Below are 17,625 nucleotides of genomic sequence, written 5' to 3'. Positions count from 1 at the left end.
GCACTCTGCTTGAAGTCACATAGAATTAGAATGGCCCTCAGTAGCGGACGTATCTCTGTCAAGGCCCAACAGCAACAGTCCCCTTAGATTCAGTCACACATCACACATTCACAGATATTAGTTTCTTAAATGTGCTGGATTTCTTCCCTGAAGAGCCATAAATTCTTCCATGAGAAAATTAAAAATGCCCGATGACACAAGGTGGAAAAAAATCTGATTCTGGCCCAACATTGTATTGGTTCTCCCCTGACCCATACCACATCCTTCCTCCAAGTTTCATGAGAATCCACTCAGTTGTTTTTGTAATCTTGTTTGCAAATAAACAAACGGGGGGTGAAAACATGACCTCCCTTAGGCAGATGTAATAATGAGGCTTCTCAATGACTTGGTCTAATAAGGAGAGATATTATTATTTTATTTATTTATTTATTATCAGCATAAAGCTCCTGCTGTGATTCTTTGGGGCAAAAAAAAGACGTAATTTAACCTCTGGGAGCTGGAAAGGTCAGTGCACATGTAGCACACAGAGGCCTCTATGAGCCTCAAGGGATTGTTAACAAGGTCAAGGCCCCAGAGAGGAAACTTCACAGGAGTTACAAGGCCCACATGCAAAAAAAAAAATGCTACTCCAACAGGAGGCGCTGTCGGGGACTGTTCATATGTTAAGTGAAGCATGTTTTCAGTTGTATTCCCAGACACCCCCGCCTCCTCCCCTCAGGCTGCAGCTCTCTTGTGCAGAGCTGCTGCTCGGCAGTCTGAGGGGCCTAGGGGTTCTTGGGGGGTTTTCCCTGTGGTATAGCAGGGAGCCTGAGGGGCTCCGGTGTGTAGGAGCACTGGGAATGCAGAGGCCTTGGGGGGCCTGGAGCTCAGATGGGGCCTAGAGGGTAAACTTTCTCACTCAGGGAGCAGAGATGGAGCAGATACAGAAAGACAGCGAGGGGAAAACACCTTGAGAGGAGTCTGTCGGATACGCAGGCAGCAGCCGGGAGGGTCCCATGAGAGTACACAGGCACAGAAACACAAATACTATGTATACTCCAACCCAAAACCAATATGTGGGCCAGCAAATAGAGACAGATAGAGCTGTTTTACAAAAAAAACATATGAATAACTCCCCTCGCCTGTCCCGTCTTTCATCTTCTCCTCATTTCTCCCTCCTGCTGTCTCCTCTACTCCGCTGGAAGATATTAACTCCTAACAGGATTAGATGTGTCTCTATCATGTGAGATTCAAGATCACAAACCAACCCGTGCCCCCCGGGGAGCAGTGGGATGGGACGGATGAAAAAAAGACCTTGCCTCACCCCCTCCTCTGTCTCTCTCAACCCCCGCCCCCCCATCCCAAAGGTATCCAGATGCTGGGACGTGGGGAGAGAAGACCAGGGAGAGGAGGGAGACAAATGTTGACAAATGGAGCGAGAGAGGCGTTTTGTCCAAAGATATCAGTCTCACTGGGATGACGTTGTCTCCACCCTCACTGTCATGAACTCCACTGTGGGCCACTTTGTTCGTCTTTTAATTAAAATTCGAAAAGTTCCTCTCCGCATATATCATAATAGGATATGCGGCGGCCTGTCAGAGCGAGTGGGCGGCTGGAGCAGCGCCGCAGCCGCGTAAAAAGCTGCTTGAAACTGAGTTTGAGTCATCCTGACCTCAGTCCAAAGATCTCCCATTACTCCAAAGGCAGTTACAATTAGTTACCAACTCACTAGGTTTATGGTTCCTAAATTGAAATGTATGGCTCTTTAAAGCCTCCTCTCTAATTGTGTAGTCATTAATGGCCTATTTCATATCTACACTGCATTGACGGCCACATAAAAACTCACGATGATGGACGAGGAGCAGTTGTTTAAAGACACTGGGTTTTATCCTACCCATGGTTCTGTCCCATCACCACTAGGAGGAGTAGTGTCCCGTGGTGGTGGGTGTGGGGGGGGGGGGGGGGGAGAAGATGGATACCCACTCTCTCAGAGATGGCATGAAAGATTGATGGATTCCTTCAAGCTTCATTTTCCAGAAGTAGAAACATGCAAGGCGCTGAATTAGCCTACATTCACATGACACGCACACACAATCACACTACTTGCACGAACACAGAGGAAATGGTCTGCGTGTCATCGGGGCTGGAGCCCGAGTTTTAGAGACACTGAGATCATGAGTGGGGTTTAGACGATTCTGACCACAAATCAGAAACGGCTCTTTTTTTGTATATATATATGTCCTGCTAATCTAAAATCGCTTCATGATATTCTATCAAGAGTTTGTTTATTTTGTGATTTATGATTGAAGATGAAGTCCATTTCTCAGTGAAGGGCTACACGTTTTTGGAAACACAACCTGTCTTTTGAGTCACATTTTATTTATAGAGCCTGGTACTGAACACAAGTTATTTATTCATGTCTAACAAATATTTAACCCCTGCTGTCTTATAAAACCATGAGAGATGGGATGCACAAAACACAACAAATAACATAAAGAGATAAATAGAATCAGCCTCTAAAATGCCATCCAAGTACAGGCTTTGAATGTAGACTGTGAAATGTTAGTGCGATCTGCATCATAGATTAGGATATATTCTTTAACATTGCAATAAGTATGGGCTCTTTTTTTAAATTGTAGATTGTTCTGGTAATTATACATGACTCAAACATATTTGGGGACTGAAATCGATGAATGTGTGCAATTTCATGCATATCCAAATACATATTTGTGTCTAGTGGATTTAAATGTGGTTCCATAAGGGTGTAGGTCTTTTTCAGCTGCTGCATGGTATGCTATGGCTTCTGTATGGCTTTTACCTACAGCTAATGTGTAGATGAGAAAAGTAATATGGCCCGAACTATAAGGCTCGTTTTAATTTGAGTTGAGTGGTCGCCCTTGGCGGAGGTTTGCGCTCTACTAGGTGAAATTCTAGTTAAGACATATAACTTTTTGCTTACTGAGAAGTAGAAGTAATTCTACTCTTTATGGTGGTGACGGCATTAATAGTAAGTTCTTCTGTGGGCAGCTTCTCCTTATTCGCTGCAGTTTCCGTGATAAAACTATGAAAATAATGACTTGACCTTGAATAAGAAATGCAGAGAAAAGTTTTAACATGTCAAATTCAAGTAAGACATATAAAGTGTTTCGTGTAAAAAGCTTGATAATGAACGATATTGTCCTTTTTCTTTCTTTTTTACCATTGTGCATGTTATTATATAATGGAGAGAAAGCTTGTTATGAAAGCCTCAGGATGGGTCAGATGTCTCGAAGATCATTACCAACCTCACCCTGAGCTTCAAATCCCCGGGGTGGAAGGAACAAACACAAGAGATGAAAGACAAAGATGAGGAAGCGCAGATAAATTCCGATGGAAAATAGGCCATGGTCATGATGCTAAGAGTCAGAGGGGAGCAGAGGAACAGAGGAGTCTGTACATGTGTACTTTTTCATGCGGATGAATGGTCCATTTTTGGTTTTGCTGAGATACAATTTGCAGAGTGCAATGAAAAAATGTAACTCTTGATTGTTGGTGGATACTAATACTGAATGGGGGGGGGGGGGGGGGGGGTAATTCATGGTCACAGACATTAATATGCTACACTCTTTATGACCCCCCTTCTCCTCACCCAGAGGGCTCATTATTGTCAGTGGAGAGGGGTTGATCTACGCAGACACTCATATGAGCGCCGTCCGAAGGCATTACTGCACACACACACACACACACACACACACACACACACACACACACACACACACACACACGCACACACCAACAAACACACACACTCCCCCAGTGTGAATGATTAGGATCCTATCATAAACAGGAGGGGCAGGCTGTTAAACATGACCGCGAGGCAGGCCGCACACAGGCCACGTCCCCCCCCCCCCCTCCACATCTCGCATTTGGTTCTTACACATCCCTCTACGCACCGCTAACACTCATCCACCTTCACTCACATGTTGACCCAGACGCACAGATGCACCCAGACACATGACAACCCTCATATGCTGTTTGGAGGAAGTCCATTGAGCTACTTGGTGTTTTAAGCTGCCCCAATTATTCAAATGTGGGATGCACGACTGACCCCCGCACTGTGTAACATGGCAATAAAGCAAACGTTATATTATCTGATGGACTGGATCAAGGCCGTTTTATTTATAAAGCAGATTTCATAGGAAGAGGTGGTGAACAGAGATATTAAGAACAAGACAGAGACAAATCCAGAGAAGAAATCTATTTAAAATCAGTAGAGTTTAAAATGATTTTCAATATAAGAGAATATAAGAGATTCAAAAGAGTGTAATGAAAGGGGTAGAGAGATCAACAGAGGTGGAGAGAAATACAAATTATAAATCTGTATAAATATGAGGCAAAATTAAAATAGTGCATAGTGACTAAAAGCTACCTCATGTTTAAATTTTGCCCTGGGTACCATCACAATCAATCCTGTGGCTGATTTACGATCATCGGGACCTAAAAATTAATAAAAATACAGATGCCACTAAAAGTCACACCTTGTTCATCAGACCTGGAGCAGGAATTCATCTAAAAAGGGATTTGCATTCTGGGACGACACTCTGCAAGTGGAAACCATGCAAGAATCTGGTAACATATTTCAGCAAAGTCACCTAAACCTAAAGAAATGTTAAGGATTAAAAAATTACCAAACAGGACGTTTTATGGCTCCTGCGGTTCTGAGAGTGTTGGAAGAAGGTCCTGCATTACAACAGAGTAACACAGCACACACATACATCGCCCTGTCCCTTGTTCCTAATGAGCTTTATCGCATTGGTCCCGCTTGACTTGCCTTGCTAACTGGCACACATATATCCATATGTTCCACATGAGCAGGCAGAGGGGACAGGCTGGGTGGCAGAGCTGCTTTCTCAGTTACATCTAAGAGTTTTACTGCCACAGCCAGCAGCAGCAGCAAGTCAGCTTAACTCCATGTCCGCTGTGCGTGTGTGTAGACTGCGATTAGTCATGAGAAGTGTTAACAGCATTTGCGTGTTCCTGATGTTCAGCGCATCGAAAACTTGAATACCGACTCGAAGACTTGGGGCGGCCTACACCCAAGACAAAGAAGCTGCCTTCAGTGTGGCCAGTGTGAAGCTTTAAACCCCACACAGCACATGTGTGAACTCAACACATGTTGTCGCCCGTCTCTCTCCTGACCTGCAATTAACCCATGAGGGTTTGGATGTCTACATCTCTTTAGAGCTGCTTTCAGATGTGTCCTGAAATGTTCTGAAGAGGCTGTACATGAGAACATAATTGTGGGAGTACTTCCAGAAATATTCCTGCCAGCCCCCATTGTAAAATGTCCAGAGAGTGAGCCCATGTGAGAAGACAAAAGGGAAATGTCTGGAATATTCATAGTGAGTGCAGACCCCCTGAGATTGGGGACAGACGCTCTAGAGAGAAACACATTTAAAAAGTCTTAAATATAACTTAGCTGTTCAGTCGTAGCTATCAAAACACACCTGTGCTTCTCAGCCACCGAGGACGTCTTCAGTGCTAGTCTGAAATGTTTCCTTTTGGAAAAAATTAAAAGAAATTTTTTGTAAAGAAATTATTAGGGCCGAGCACTGACAGGCACTGACAGACACTGAGGCCCTTTTGAAATTGTAAGGGTTATTTGTTTTTTACAGGCAAATTAATTGGCTTTTTGAGGGCTTTATCATGCTCAGATTCTTACCAAAATTTGCAGAAAATTTGAAAGTTGTCAAAATCTACGGATTCTGGAGAAATTTTCAATGAGCGTGGTAAAAATGGCTCAACGTTGACCCGCCCCGAGACCCCCGGAACATGTTCGCATTGACCGATCTTCACACAAATTGATACAAATGTGTAGCATGACCAGGCAAACAAAAAAGGTGCAATTTCAAAAACGCAACAGGAAGCCTGCTATTTTGTATTTAGTGGCCATTTTGGCCATATTCCACATTTTTACTTTGAGGTACTTGTACCAGGGCTTACATCAGATCAACTTCAAATTGAGATGAGTGTCATCACAATAAGATACAAACTAACTCCAAGATTAATTTTTTGTCACACAGTTGGTACTTTCAAGGGTTGAGCAATCCTGGTTATTATTTTTTACTTTAATTAAAAAAATATATATATTTACCTCCTACATCTCCTGCGCAGAAGCGACTTTGCAGGATTTCATTTTTTAGGGCCCGAGCACTGACAGACAATGAGGCCCTGTTGAAATTGTAAGTAATATTATTACATTACCATAAATTATTTTACCAAAATTTGCAGAAAATTTGTTGTATTTCTTTTCAATTTTTATAAATTATAATTCCTTGTTCTCTCAATACTGATGTTAAGCAGCTTCATACACAAATAAATACAACTTTACTTTTACTTTAATTGTGACAAAACTCATGTGCAGTATGGAAAAAGAAACTTGTTTGTGCCTATGTGTGAAGTGGAAGATTCATGCAGCTGAGGTTTGGGTTAATAAAGAAACAAGAAAAATGAGGAGGAAAATGGTTTTCAGTTACGTGAATTTGACTACACAGCTCTTTGCACCTGTCATATCAAATATCGATTTCGGAATACAAAAACATAAAACAAAATGATAAATGTAGAATTTCTGATCACCAGGTGAATATACAGTATATGTAATGTCCAATACAGTGGAAATAAAAACATTGGGTTAATCTGATACACAAGATGAACATAGATGTAACAAGAACATGAGGAAACTTGTCTTCCCTCTTGTTATGTATTTCATACATTAGAGTCATCAAAGAAAATCCAACACTGAGTTAAACTGAATAGCTGTAAAGTAACAGAGCAAACGTTTGGCCCTAAGTAGATCAATAAATACATTTCAAACCATGAACAAAAATACTAACAAACAAAAAAAACTTTCACAGCCTAAAATAAAAACAAACGCGTGCAAAAACCATTCCGTTAAAGATTAGTTAGATTTATAGCATGAAACTAATTCAAAAATAATAATAACAATAAGGCAAACAAAAAAAACAACGTGTTTTCAGTGAAAAAAAAAAATCTCTATTTGAACACTGTAATCCTGTAAGACACTCAGACCTTAAGTTCAGAAGTTATTTTTATAAATAAATAAAACCAGCATAATCGTTTCGGGCTGTAGTTTCACATTAACGTTGCTGTTCCTGTATCTGACCATTCACGTAAAGCTCAGCATTCAGCTTTGACGGGTTTTATGAAAAGACTGTCTGCACAGATCTCTGAGGCAGCGAAGCCGGCCATGCGGCTGGAAGGCACCATCGATGGAGAGTAAGCTCTGCTCCTGAATGTCAGAAACCGAGTAGTCGACGCAAACACCGAGACGGACTCCTAGTGGCAGGACAGAACTTCATCCTCCGCTTGTTTGAAATCTACAGTGTTTGTTTAAAAGTTCCGCACACTGACGTCCGTCCCACTATTACCAGGAAACAATGGCGTGGTGGCAGTGGTGGTAGGAGGAGGCAGAAGAGTCTGTGATTCTGTCTCTAAAGACAAAGATGTTCAAGAACCCTTCTTACACATACAGACACCCACTCACACCCACACACACACAGAGCTCAGAGCTCGTCATGGTTCCTGGTGAGGTCTTCTCCATAGTTGGTGGCCTGACTTCCAACGAACATGTTCCAGTTCTCAATAATCTCTTCTTTGGTCAGCATCTGATCCTGAGAAGAGAAGACAAGCGAATCGCAAGATCAGTAAATGTTATAACAATATTTAATGTAGTGAAATATTTTGGCCAGAAGAAAAGACACAAGACTTGAGCTTGTTGCTGAATCTCAGTCACATTGTACCTTGTCCTGATCCGACTCGTAGACCAGATGTCTGGCCTCAGCCTGGGCATGGTCGTAGTCTTGGGGCATGATCCATTGGCGGATCTCGTCCTGGTCCATTTTACCATCTTTGTTCAGGTCTCGGAAATCAGAAAACTGCTCCCGCTCAGTCTTGACCCACTCTGGCTCAGGACCCCCGTCCTCATGAGCAAACATGTCCGCTGAAACAACAAATACAGATGGGATGTTAGCAGAGGAGTGGAAAACTGGGTGGCCTTCCTCAAGGCTCCATTTACGGGACTCTTCTAGTTAGTATCTACAGGCTTCTGCTCACTCAGATAATAGAATATTGTAACATCTCCCATCATAACTGTGCAAATGACACAACTCTACATAACAGCGTCACCACATAACTGCAGCACCTTACATTTACTGAATAATGAATGTTTGTGCCAGAATTTTATACAACTAAACAAAAAAAGAAAAATCATTTAAAAAGGTCAAAAGTCGGTGCTCACCTTGATTCCATAGCTACAAATCCCCTAATCAAGCTGGACATTTTTTCTGTAGCTATGGACTTATAATGATAAAAATTACCAAAACAGCCTAATGCCATCTTTAAAAAAAACATTGCAAGAATCAAAGGATTTCTGTCTAAATAAGATACAGAAAAACATTTACAGTGGGCTACAATATTCTGACGCCTTCACAGCTCACACAGTCCTCACAAACACCAAGATAGGGAAGCACATTACACCAGTTCTGAAATCACTGCATTGGCTTCCTCCGCAGGAAGTTTCTTTGCTCTGTCATTGGCAGCTTCAAGGCTGTATACAGATGTGAGCCTTTCCAGCCAATGTGAAATCAGTGAACTCCATACAAGGAGAACTATTACTGATACCTAAGCTAAATGTCAAGAGTAATAAAAACACACATGTCAAAGAGATCATTCAGATTTTCGTTTCAATAAATTTGAAAAAGAAAAGTTTTTTTTGTTGATTTATCATTATGACGTGACCGAAGAAGGAAAAGCCTAGTTTAGACAGTTTTAGTATAAGTCTGGAACACAACAAAACGTGAAGCAGTCTCAATTCTTTCTAGATGCACTATGTATTTAGCTTGTGCAGCTAATTACCACTGAATGGTTATATTGCTGTTATTTCCATTACTGTGTTTTGGTTTGTTTATTTAAAATGTATTAGATTCACTTGAATTCATTGCTTGAACTCACCGATGTACTCGTCCTCATCCACATGTCCGTCGCCGTTCTTGTCAATGTCCCCCAGGGTCTCCTGCATTCACAAGGAGTTATTGGTGTCATTAAATGAAGACAAACGGGTCAATAACAGTGAAACTTTCACTTTGAGTAATAAAAGACTAACAGGTTGCCCCAGGCAGGATGAGTGAATGTACGGGGGTCAGCTAACAGACACCTTCTCATGTAGCAAAACTCTTTTAAGCCTTGCTCGATCGTTTTCTCTCCAACACCCTGGATGTGACGGTGTTTGAATTGAACTAAACGGTCACTTGATGGTCTGCAGTGTGAGCATTAGTTAACAACCACACACTTGCATGTTTAGCAACTGAAGTGCATGTGGTGGTATCACATGCACGCAGCTACACAGATTCAAATCAGTGTATACATCCTGCAGGTGAGACGGCCTTTCTGAACCCTGCTGAATCATTAATGGACATGAAGCTTCTCTACTCTAATAGCGGGCGAATAATAAATAAGAGCACCCATCCATTTTCTATAACCTGTGAAAGGTTGCGTGTAAACAAGACATTAAATATGAAAAAGCGATCGGCCACTGTAGATCTGTAAACACTGAGTGTCAGAGGTATTCTTACTTTAGTGAGCTTGTGAGGGACATGTCACAATCACAGTGCTGCATTCAAGGTCAGTCAGTAACATTCATGTCATAGTTTAAGACTAGGAACAAGGCTATACAACATGTGTGCATTGTAAACTTAATTCATGGGATGATTTTTAAATAAATCATTATCAATTACTGGTTATATTCAAATTGAATGTGGTGTGAAGCTGAGCAGCGGTTTGATACTGTAGTGAATGGAAGGGTTGACTGATTCAATGGTCAATGGTTGATTACTGGAGCAGTGGTCAGCACTGTTGCTTCACATTGAGATTTGGTTTGAATCCCGGTTTGGTCTTTCTGTGTGGAGTCTGCATGTTCTCCCTGTGTTTGTGTGAACTTGCTCTGGGTACTCTGGTCCTGAGACATGCAGATTGGGGTTACGTTTAATAAAGATGGTGGGAATGTGAACATGAGTGGTTGTTGGTCTCTATGTATTGTTCCTGTAGTAAGCTGGCAACCTATATTTAGCCTATACATGTCTTCTGGATGTTGTTCGCAGAATCTCTGGAGTAAGTCCGCAGAAAAGCTGGAGCCTCTCACTCGGACATAAAGCCCCTCTGGAGAATGTCCGTTCTCCAGAGTCCAGTGTGTGTCTGAAAGCAGCTTGAGATGGATGGATCGTTTACATGAAACAAAATTCAGAACATGGGAATTATCTGAACATATATGATGACAACCATTTGTCTTGTGAAAACAAAAACCTTGTACCGTGCATGGCAAAATAAAAGGTGGTGTTTTCTGTGCACATGCATACACCTGAGGGTAATGATTGGAGTGGTGAGCAGTGTTGAGCTGTGGTGGAGGTTTCCAGCCTCTGAAAGCCGGAGCAGCAGAGATCAGCAGGAAGAAATGTGACGCTGGACATTTCAACAGAGCGTCCTGTTATGTGAATGAGAGTGTAGGTGTAGAGTTGGTGCTCGGTGAGGTGGCTTCACGTTCCTTCCTCTAGGAGCTCCTTTAGTTATCTGTCCCATAATCATGTTACACCAGAGCCATCAAGTGTCTCCTGAATTTTTCTCATACGACTGAATGTGAGAAAGATAAAGAAGGAACCTAATCTCTTTCTTCCTATTGTGAGAAACTGAGCTGAATCCAGATTTACCAGAATCAGTGAAGACGCCACAGGTGGAACCGTTCCCTGGTTAACATTCGGTGACATCAAAATGAGCAATTAATAATTAACTCTGTCAAATGGGTGGTACAACTTTCATGAACACAGCTGCATAGTGCATCGCTGCTAACATTTGCCAAACAACTGCTCCAACGCAGCCAAATTTATATTTAAAGAGAGTCTTAAATAGGACAGTGGGACCATCCCTCTGGACGTGTTCCAAAAAAAAGAAAATACAGAAACTCAAGGATTTCCAGACTCTGTTAACATTTCATTTGGGAGTCATCCAAACAAAGAACATTAATCTGAGAGGACCAGGAAGATTAAAGACAAGGAACAAAACTCAGATTTGCTCCTGTAATGAAAGTAGATTTCTGACTAAACTTTCCCTTGACTGGATTTTAGTTTGTTCTCAGTGTTAATCGAAATGTCTGCTTTTAGAACGCCCTCTGAGGAATCTCTAGAGACAACAAACACCAGCCTTATTACCCTGCCTCTTCCAATCACATTTAATTAAAGGGTGGTTACAGAGGGCTTACCAGAACCACTATATCCTTCATGTGTTCAAACTCCTCCGGGTGGAGAAAGGCTGTGAACTCCTCTTTGTCAGCCACCAGGTCCCCGTTCAGATCCGCCGTCTTAAACCTCCTCTCGTCACGAGGAAGCATCTTCTTGAAGCTGAACTGGTCCGTGGCTTCCTCAAAGTCCTCCGGGTTGGCTGAGAGGGGGAATTAAAACCAGGTTACTGTGGTGCCTGCCAATGTTATACCTTAAAACTGTACTTTTAAAGAAGTGGCTCCTTACACAGGTAGTATCCGTACGTGGCTTGCTTGTACTCATCCCATGAAACCTTGTTGTCTTTGTTCAGGTCGTAGTCAGTCCACACCTTTGCCACGTTCTCGTACACATATCGCTTCTGCACACGCTTTATCCACGCCTTCAGCTCGTCTGTGGTGATGTAGCCATCGGCGTCGCCATCTATCCGCTCCACGATTTTTCTGCGAGACAAGGAAAGAGAGGAAACGCTTTGTTGGAGACATTGATGGCACTTTGTCTTATGTTCACGGAAAAGTAAAGTCTGGGGTGGCTGTAAAGCGGGTTGTCCTCTAACCAGGTCAGCAGTTCAATCCCCAGCTCCCCCATTCCTCATGCCGATGACTCCTTGGGCAAGTTACAGAAGCTCAAACTGAGCCTGAAAGTGCTGCTCATAGATGCTCTGTGTGAATGTGTGTGGGAATGGGCGAATGGAGAAACTATACTGTGAAGGGCTCTGAGCGGCAATCAAGACTAGAAAGGATCTATATAAATACAGACTATTTTCCATTCACATTCTTGGGTGACTGTGCCGACAGGGTTTGCATGGTGTGATAGAAAAAGAGCTGTGTATAGAAGTGTTGTGTGGGTGAAGGAGACAAGACACTGCTGCTCCCTTCATCTCTGTCAGACACTTTCTTTGTATAAATACCCCTTAAACAACTCTCCATTTATGTTAGACACTGTTTGTAAATATTGCTGTTTTGGTACATGTGATATCTATCTGCCCTAAAGTCCGTCCTGGGAGAGGATCCCTGACATATGACTCTCTCTGAGGGTCTTTCTCTGCCGACAGGGTTTTCTTTTCAGTAGTTTTTCCTCGTTCTTCTGGAGGGTTAAGGACAGAGGATGTTGCAGCGTGTTAAGCCCAATGAGACACATTGTGATTTGTCCCTATGGGCTATACAGATACAATTTGACCGATTGATTGATGCAGTAAAGCACTTTGAGTGGCGGGTAAGAAAAGCAGCTAGAAAAACACAGTTGATTCACTTTCTAACTCAATGATGAGTTGCGCACAAGCCTGTGGTCACCAGCACCAACAATCAGAAGTAAATATACATTTGGCAGTGCCATTTTTTACTACGAGGCATGTGGCTCTAATTAGACTCTGGTGGGAGGGGCAGGCAAACCCATTTCAGTGCGTTCAAGAAGTGCAGAGTAGCGGTGGTGTATTCTGAGAGCTGGGGCTGCCACGTTGAGATGTTTCAGGGATCCTCCCACTCTCAGCACCACAGGAACGAGCTTCTCTTTTGGGGGAGAGCCCAGATCAGCCAACGTGTGTTTCGTGGTGCCAACTTGTCACCCAGACAGACTGAACCACGTGGCACCTGAAGCCTGTGACATCAGCACTGCGCATGAAGTCTGCCTCCTGCCACAGCACTTTACTGCAACTCCATCACCTAGGAATGCTTCTTTAATGATAATGATGACGATGATGTATAATTGAGATGTAAGCAATTAGGTCTTGTTGGAAGGAGGAGTGTGTGCGAATGATGCGCTGCTTCACTCAGGCCTGTGCAGTGGGTGTGCTGGCATGCGCATCTTCCTCATGCGCATCTTCCTCATGCGCATCTTCCTCATGCACATCCCTCTCATGAACGTTGTTAAGTTTTAATGTAGTTTAGCCTGAGCAGACACACGCAACAGTGGAGGAGAAGGGGAAGTGAGAGGACGTGATTCAACAAAACAAAAGTTCAATGCAACAACCCTGAGGCTGCCAATGAGTGGGTGGCCTGGTTCTCAGCTGATGTACCAGAATAAAGAATAATAAAGATAATAATGATAATGGTCTTACCCGAGTCTGTCCTTGCTCTCCTCCGGGGTGAGCTGGTCAAACGTCTTGGCCTCGTCTTTGCCCAGGAAGGCCTCATGGTCGTACTGGAAGCTCTTGTTGTCTTCGTGCGCCTGCCGGAGCAGCTCCGGGTCCTGGAAGATGACTCGGTCCTTCCTCAGCGTCGGTTTGCCGTGCACCGCCGCCACCGTGCACAGGAGGAGGGCGCACACGAAGCCCGGCGCGTCCATGGCAGGAAGTTGATGGTTCCTGAGACACAGGCCTGTGACTCTGCACCGCACAATGCGCCAAGCGGTCTGTGGAGCAAGTTCCCAGTGGCTGCACCGCTACACACCGAGCTCTCCCTCTCTCTGCTGCGGCATCCACACGAACCCGAACCGGCTCCACTCAGATCACACGCACTCCGCACTCACGCTCCGGTGCGTATTTTTTGGGGAGGTAAATCCTGTCCCACCTTTTTTTTTTCCTTCGAGGAAATGGGATGCAACCAAACCGGGATTTCCTGCCGCCTGACGCACAGCCAATCACGGCGTGCGTTTCAGGCAGGGCCCAGCCTTGTGGACCGGCAGGGTACTCGCGATTGGTCCGCGGGGGAGTCGGTAACACGAGCGGGATTCGGGCGCCACGTTGCAGGCTGACGCTCAAACTCGTCCCCGCTGTGAGTGAGTGGACTCAGCGTGGGTCAGCGTGGGAACAAGAAGTCCAGGGAGCAGCCTCACGACAAGCGGCCTCAGGGGCAGCATCATGTCCCCCCCCCCCCCTGTGTGTGTGAGTGTGTGCAGGTCTGTGTACACAGGTTAAAACTTGGCCTCAAGGCCCCACAGCCTCAAATCGACCCTTTCCCCAAATAATACACAAACCTGTAAAAGTTTATAACCTCACAAAGGGTTCAAAACTAGGTCCCACAACCAGGCAGTGTTGTGCATGAACGAACGCAAAAGAACGCGCTCATTGAACACGTTCACTTTTATGAGAACGATGAACTGATCGCAACTCAATGACAATAATTTGAACGGTGACACACTTCTTGTTCTTAACTCCGACACTCCTATCATCATCCACCACTGTATTCTTCACTCCCCTTCCTCATTCACCCTTGATACGCCAACTCATCAGCCAATGAGAGCCTGGCATCCCACAAAACCCTACAGCCATTTGCCTAGACTGTCACGTGCCCCACCCCTACCTGTTCACTGACCCTCGGGAGATTTCAATACTTTCTCCTCAGGAGAGACGCTGTCTAAATCGAATGCTTTCATCATGTCGTTGCTCAGTGCCTGTAAAATGTCCGCGATTTAGCCTAACCGAAACCAACTAACTTGACTTCGCACTACGTTACCCATCACTCATGGCACACATATGCAGACCAAACAAGCAACGTATTCCAGATTCATTCACTATACGGCTGGAATCTTCTCTAAAAAAATACCCCCCCACACACACACACTGGGTTATTCTCTAACAATAGGTTTCATCCAGTATCTAAAAGCCAAAAATATAAAAGTAACTTTTAAGTAAGGCTGTCAGATATATGTAGTAAAGTAGAAAATATTTTCTCTGAAGTGTTTATCAAAAGCAGCATAAAATGACACCGACACACACACGATAATTTGTCCATCGTCTTAATCTGTTTAGTTCCGGGTGGAAATTATCAGCTGAAGTGGACTAGTCGGTAAAGTGTTCGGTCTCTGACAACAGTGACCCGGGTTTGAATCCCACTCATTCCCATTTTCAAACTGGCAATATGTTACACTTAAAATTGGCAGGACTTCTTCTATTATTTGCAAAATATCTTACACTATGTTAATTTAAATTAATTAAATATAAAAACAGGAAAAAATTTAAAAAAAAAAAAAAAAAGAAGCTGCGCGCATTGGGCTTCTGCGCAGGATGTGCGCAATGGGCTTCTGCGCATTTTTTTTTTTTTCCCCCATTTAATTTAATTATAAAAATATATATTTAATTTAATTAAATTTGTTTATATTTAATTTTATATTTTAAATTGTTATGTTACATTTCATCCTCATTTCTCCGCGCTGGTTCAGGGGTAAATGATGCTGGTCTTCACAGGTGACTGACCTACGCAAGCCTGTAGCCGCCACCCCCCCACAGGAGATTATGTGCTTGTGTGTGTGGCTGCGGCGCTTCCTGGTTCTTCCCGGCACTACGCTGCCGGTGCGAACAGCCAAAGTATTTACCATGGGCGAGGAAAGGAGGCGGAGCGCTTTTCACAGCGCTTCTACCTCCGGTGCGTCCCGGGGTTAGAGGATGATGGTGAGACGTTAATGTATTGTTTTACATTGCATGTGTCACGTCATGATAAATCAGTCTCCTATGTCCCCTGTACCAGGAGCCGCCCCTGTCACTGGTTAGATGTTTCTTTACTTGGAATGCGGCCACTTTATTTCTCGGATATACAGCAGGAGCAACACTCGCATCACCTCTAGGTGCTCTGTCACTTCTCCTCAAAAACACACTTTTAGCGTATTTTCCCACAATACCCTGGTGCACTACGTCACACACTACAAACTTTCCTTAAAGGGGCAGGCCATACCTGCAACACAACAGCTCTCGGTCTCATATACAGATGGAAAGAGAAAGCAGAGACGCAGCAACTACATCCGAGATCCGATGCACCTTATTATTATCTGAGGGATTTTTACACACTGTCTGATAAACATTCCGACAGTAAAGGCAAGGGGTAGTGATGGATAAGGTTTTCTTTAACAAGTTAAGTCTTTCATTCTCACTGTCCACCTTAAAACTATGAAATGAACTGAAATATGAACTAGTTCAGAATTTAAATGGTGAAGTATGAACGTGAACTATTCATGTTTACTTGTTTGAACTGAACTTTGAACTAGTTCATGAGAGTAGTGAACTTGCACAACACTGCAACCAGGATACCCTTATAATATCTTCATGGTGTCACAGTGAGGCCTGCACCCCGTGATGGCTGTGTGTAGTGTGGAGCTGGCAGGTACGTGCATGTACTGTATGTAACAATGCTAATTATACAGTAGTATTGTGTTAAAGAACCCAATGTGCGTATTACTCTATTTCATTTGATCATATATGTTTTATTGTTATAAATAACACAAAATCGTTGTACATAGTTATGACCTGGCATGTATAGCCCTCCTGTGTCAATGTGGAATATATAATACATAAATGACACCATTCTAAGTCGAATATAAATGTCAAAGCCCACGGACACTTGAATGACACACAGGAGCAGTATGGAGGCATTTTATGTTTTTCTTCTGATTTGTTACATTTGAAGAAATTGTCCCCATTTACTTCAATTGTATTGGATTTGGCTTCAACGCTGTTCACACCTGAACCTCCAAAAGTGTTTTGTGGACTCAAACAGTTCACCCACCCCTCCATCAGCATAGTGGGGAGTAGATGAGGGGATTATCATTTTTGGGTGAACTATCCCTCTTATATGAAAAGGTCAAATACAGTACTGTAAAACTATATACATTCACGGGTGTCTGTGAAACCAAAGTGATAAGTGTAAACTATAGGAAAATGTATATGTTATGAATTGCGCATTTTCCTGAGGTGAATAAGCAAAGCAGTGCAAACAGGCAGGCAAACAGATATGCAGATGATATTGAACCTTGAGTTTAGAAGCCTAGTAATAGAAAGTGTTTCTTAAAATCCTCATGTTGTCACAGTGAGGCCTGTTTCAGGCTGATTGAGAAGCTTCCTCTACAGAAACTTGGATGAAAAACACAGTGAGTACTTTAATTATATACCACAGCAGCATGCATTTACTATTTACTGGGAATCCAGGCACATGTCTGCACACAGCACATTGCAACATCAGAGAAATGATAATATTTGGTTGCTGAACAAAAGCTGTGCATCACTTCACTGTCTTAGACAATGATTATATTTGATACAGGAGTTATAGCTGCCACAAATTTGGTTTGAGGCTGACATGTTGTTTTTGTAGTTTAGGCGCTGTAGAGAAATTAGGGACCGAGATGTAAAAAGAGACTTCATTTCGTATTGTTGACACTCTCCATTCTTGAAAGTATTGTTATGATCAAATAGTTACATGAATAAATGTTTTTTTTGTTTGCTCTATCGAGCCAAAATGATGTATTTTCATTTTGTCAGTGAAATTAAAAGGTGCATTGTAAGTTGGATTCACAAATTAAACACAGGCAAAAACATTTTTGACCATATGACTTCAATCTTATTTAGTTTTGATATTTTTTTGCTCTAATTTTCAACAACAGTCTTTTGATTTTTTTTCTT

At 43.0% G+C, this 17,625-nt stretch overlaps 1 protein-coding gene across 1 annotated transcript; it reads right to left on the bottom strand.

The window, feature by feature from the left end:
* Positions 1–6,338: 6,338 nt before the first annotated feature.
* Positions 6,339–13,821, bottom strand: rcn1 (reticulocalbin 1, EF-hand calcium binding domain). The gene is made up of 6 exons (XM_053424042.1): positions 13,357–13,821; positions 11,550–11,743; positions 11,285–11,463; positions 8,989–9,049; positions 7,779–7,978; positions 6,339–7,649 (listed from the first exon to the last, which is right to left on the bottom strand). The coding sequence occupies exons 1-6, from the start codon at positions 13,581–13,583 to the stop codon at positions 7,542–7,544; spliced, it is 969 nt and encodes a 322-aa protein (XP_053280017.1). The 5' UTR covers positions 13,584–13,821; the 3' UTR covers positions 6,339–7,541.
* Positions 13,822–17,625: the final 3,804 nt, after the last annotated feature.

The sequence above is a fragment of the Pleuronectes platessa genome, chromosome 1, assembly GCF_947347685.1.
Source record: "Pleuronectes platessa chromosome 1, fPlePla1.1, whole genome shotgun sequence".
NCBI lineage: Eukaryota > Metazoa > Chordata > Actinopteri > Pleuronectiformes > Pleuronectidae > Pleuronectes > Pleuronectes platessa.
Note: the sequence above shows the minus strand (reverse complement) of the source record. Positions and strands in the feature narration are given on the sequence as shown.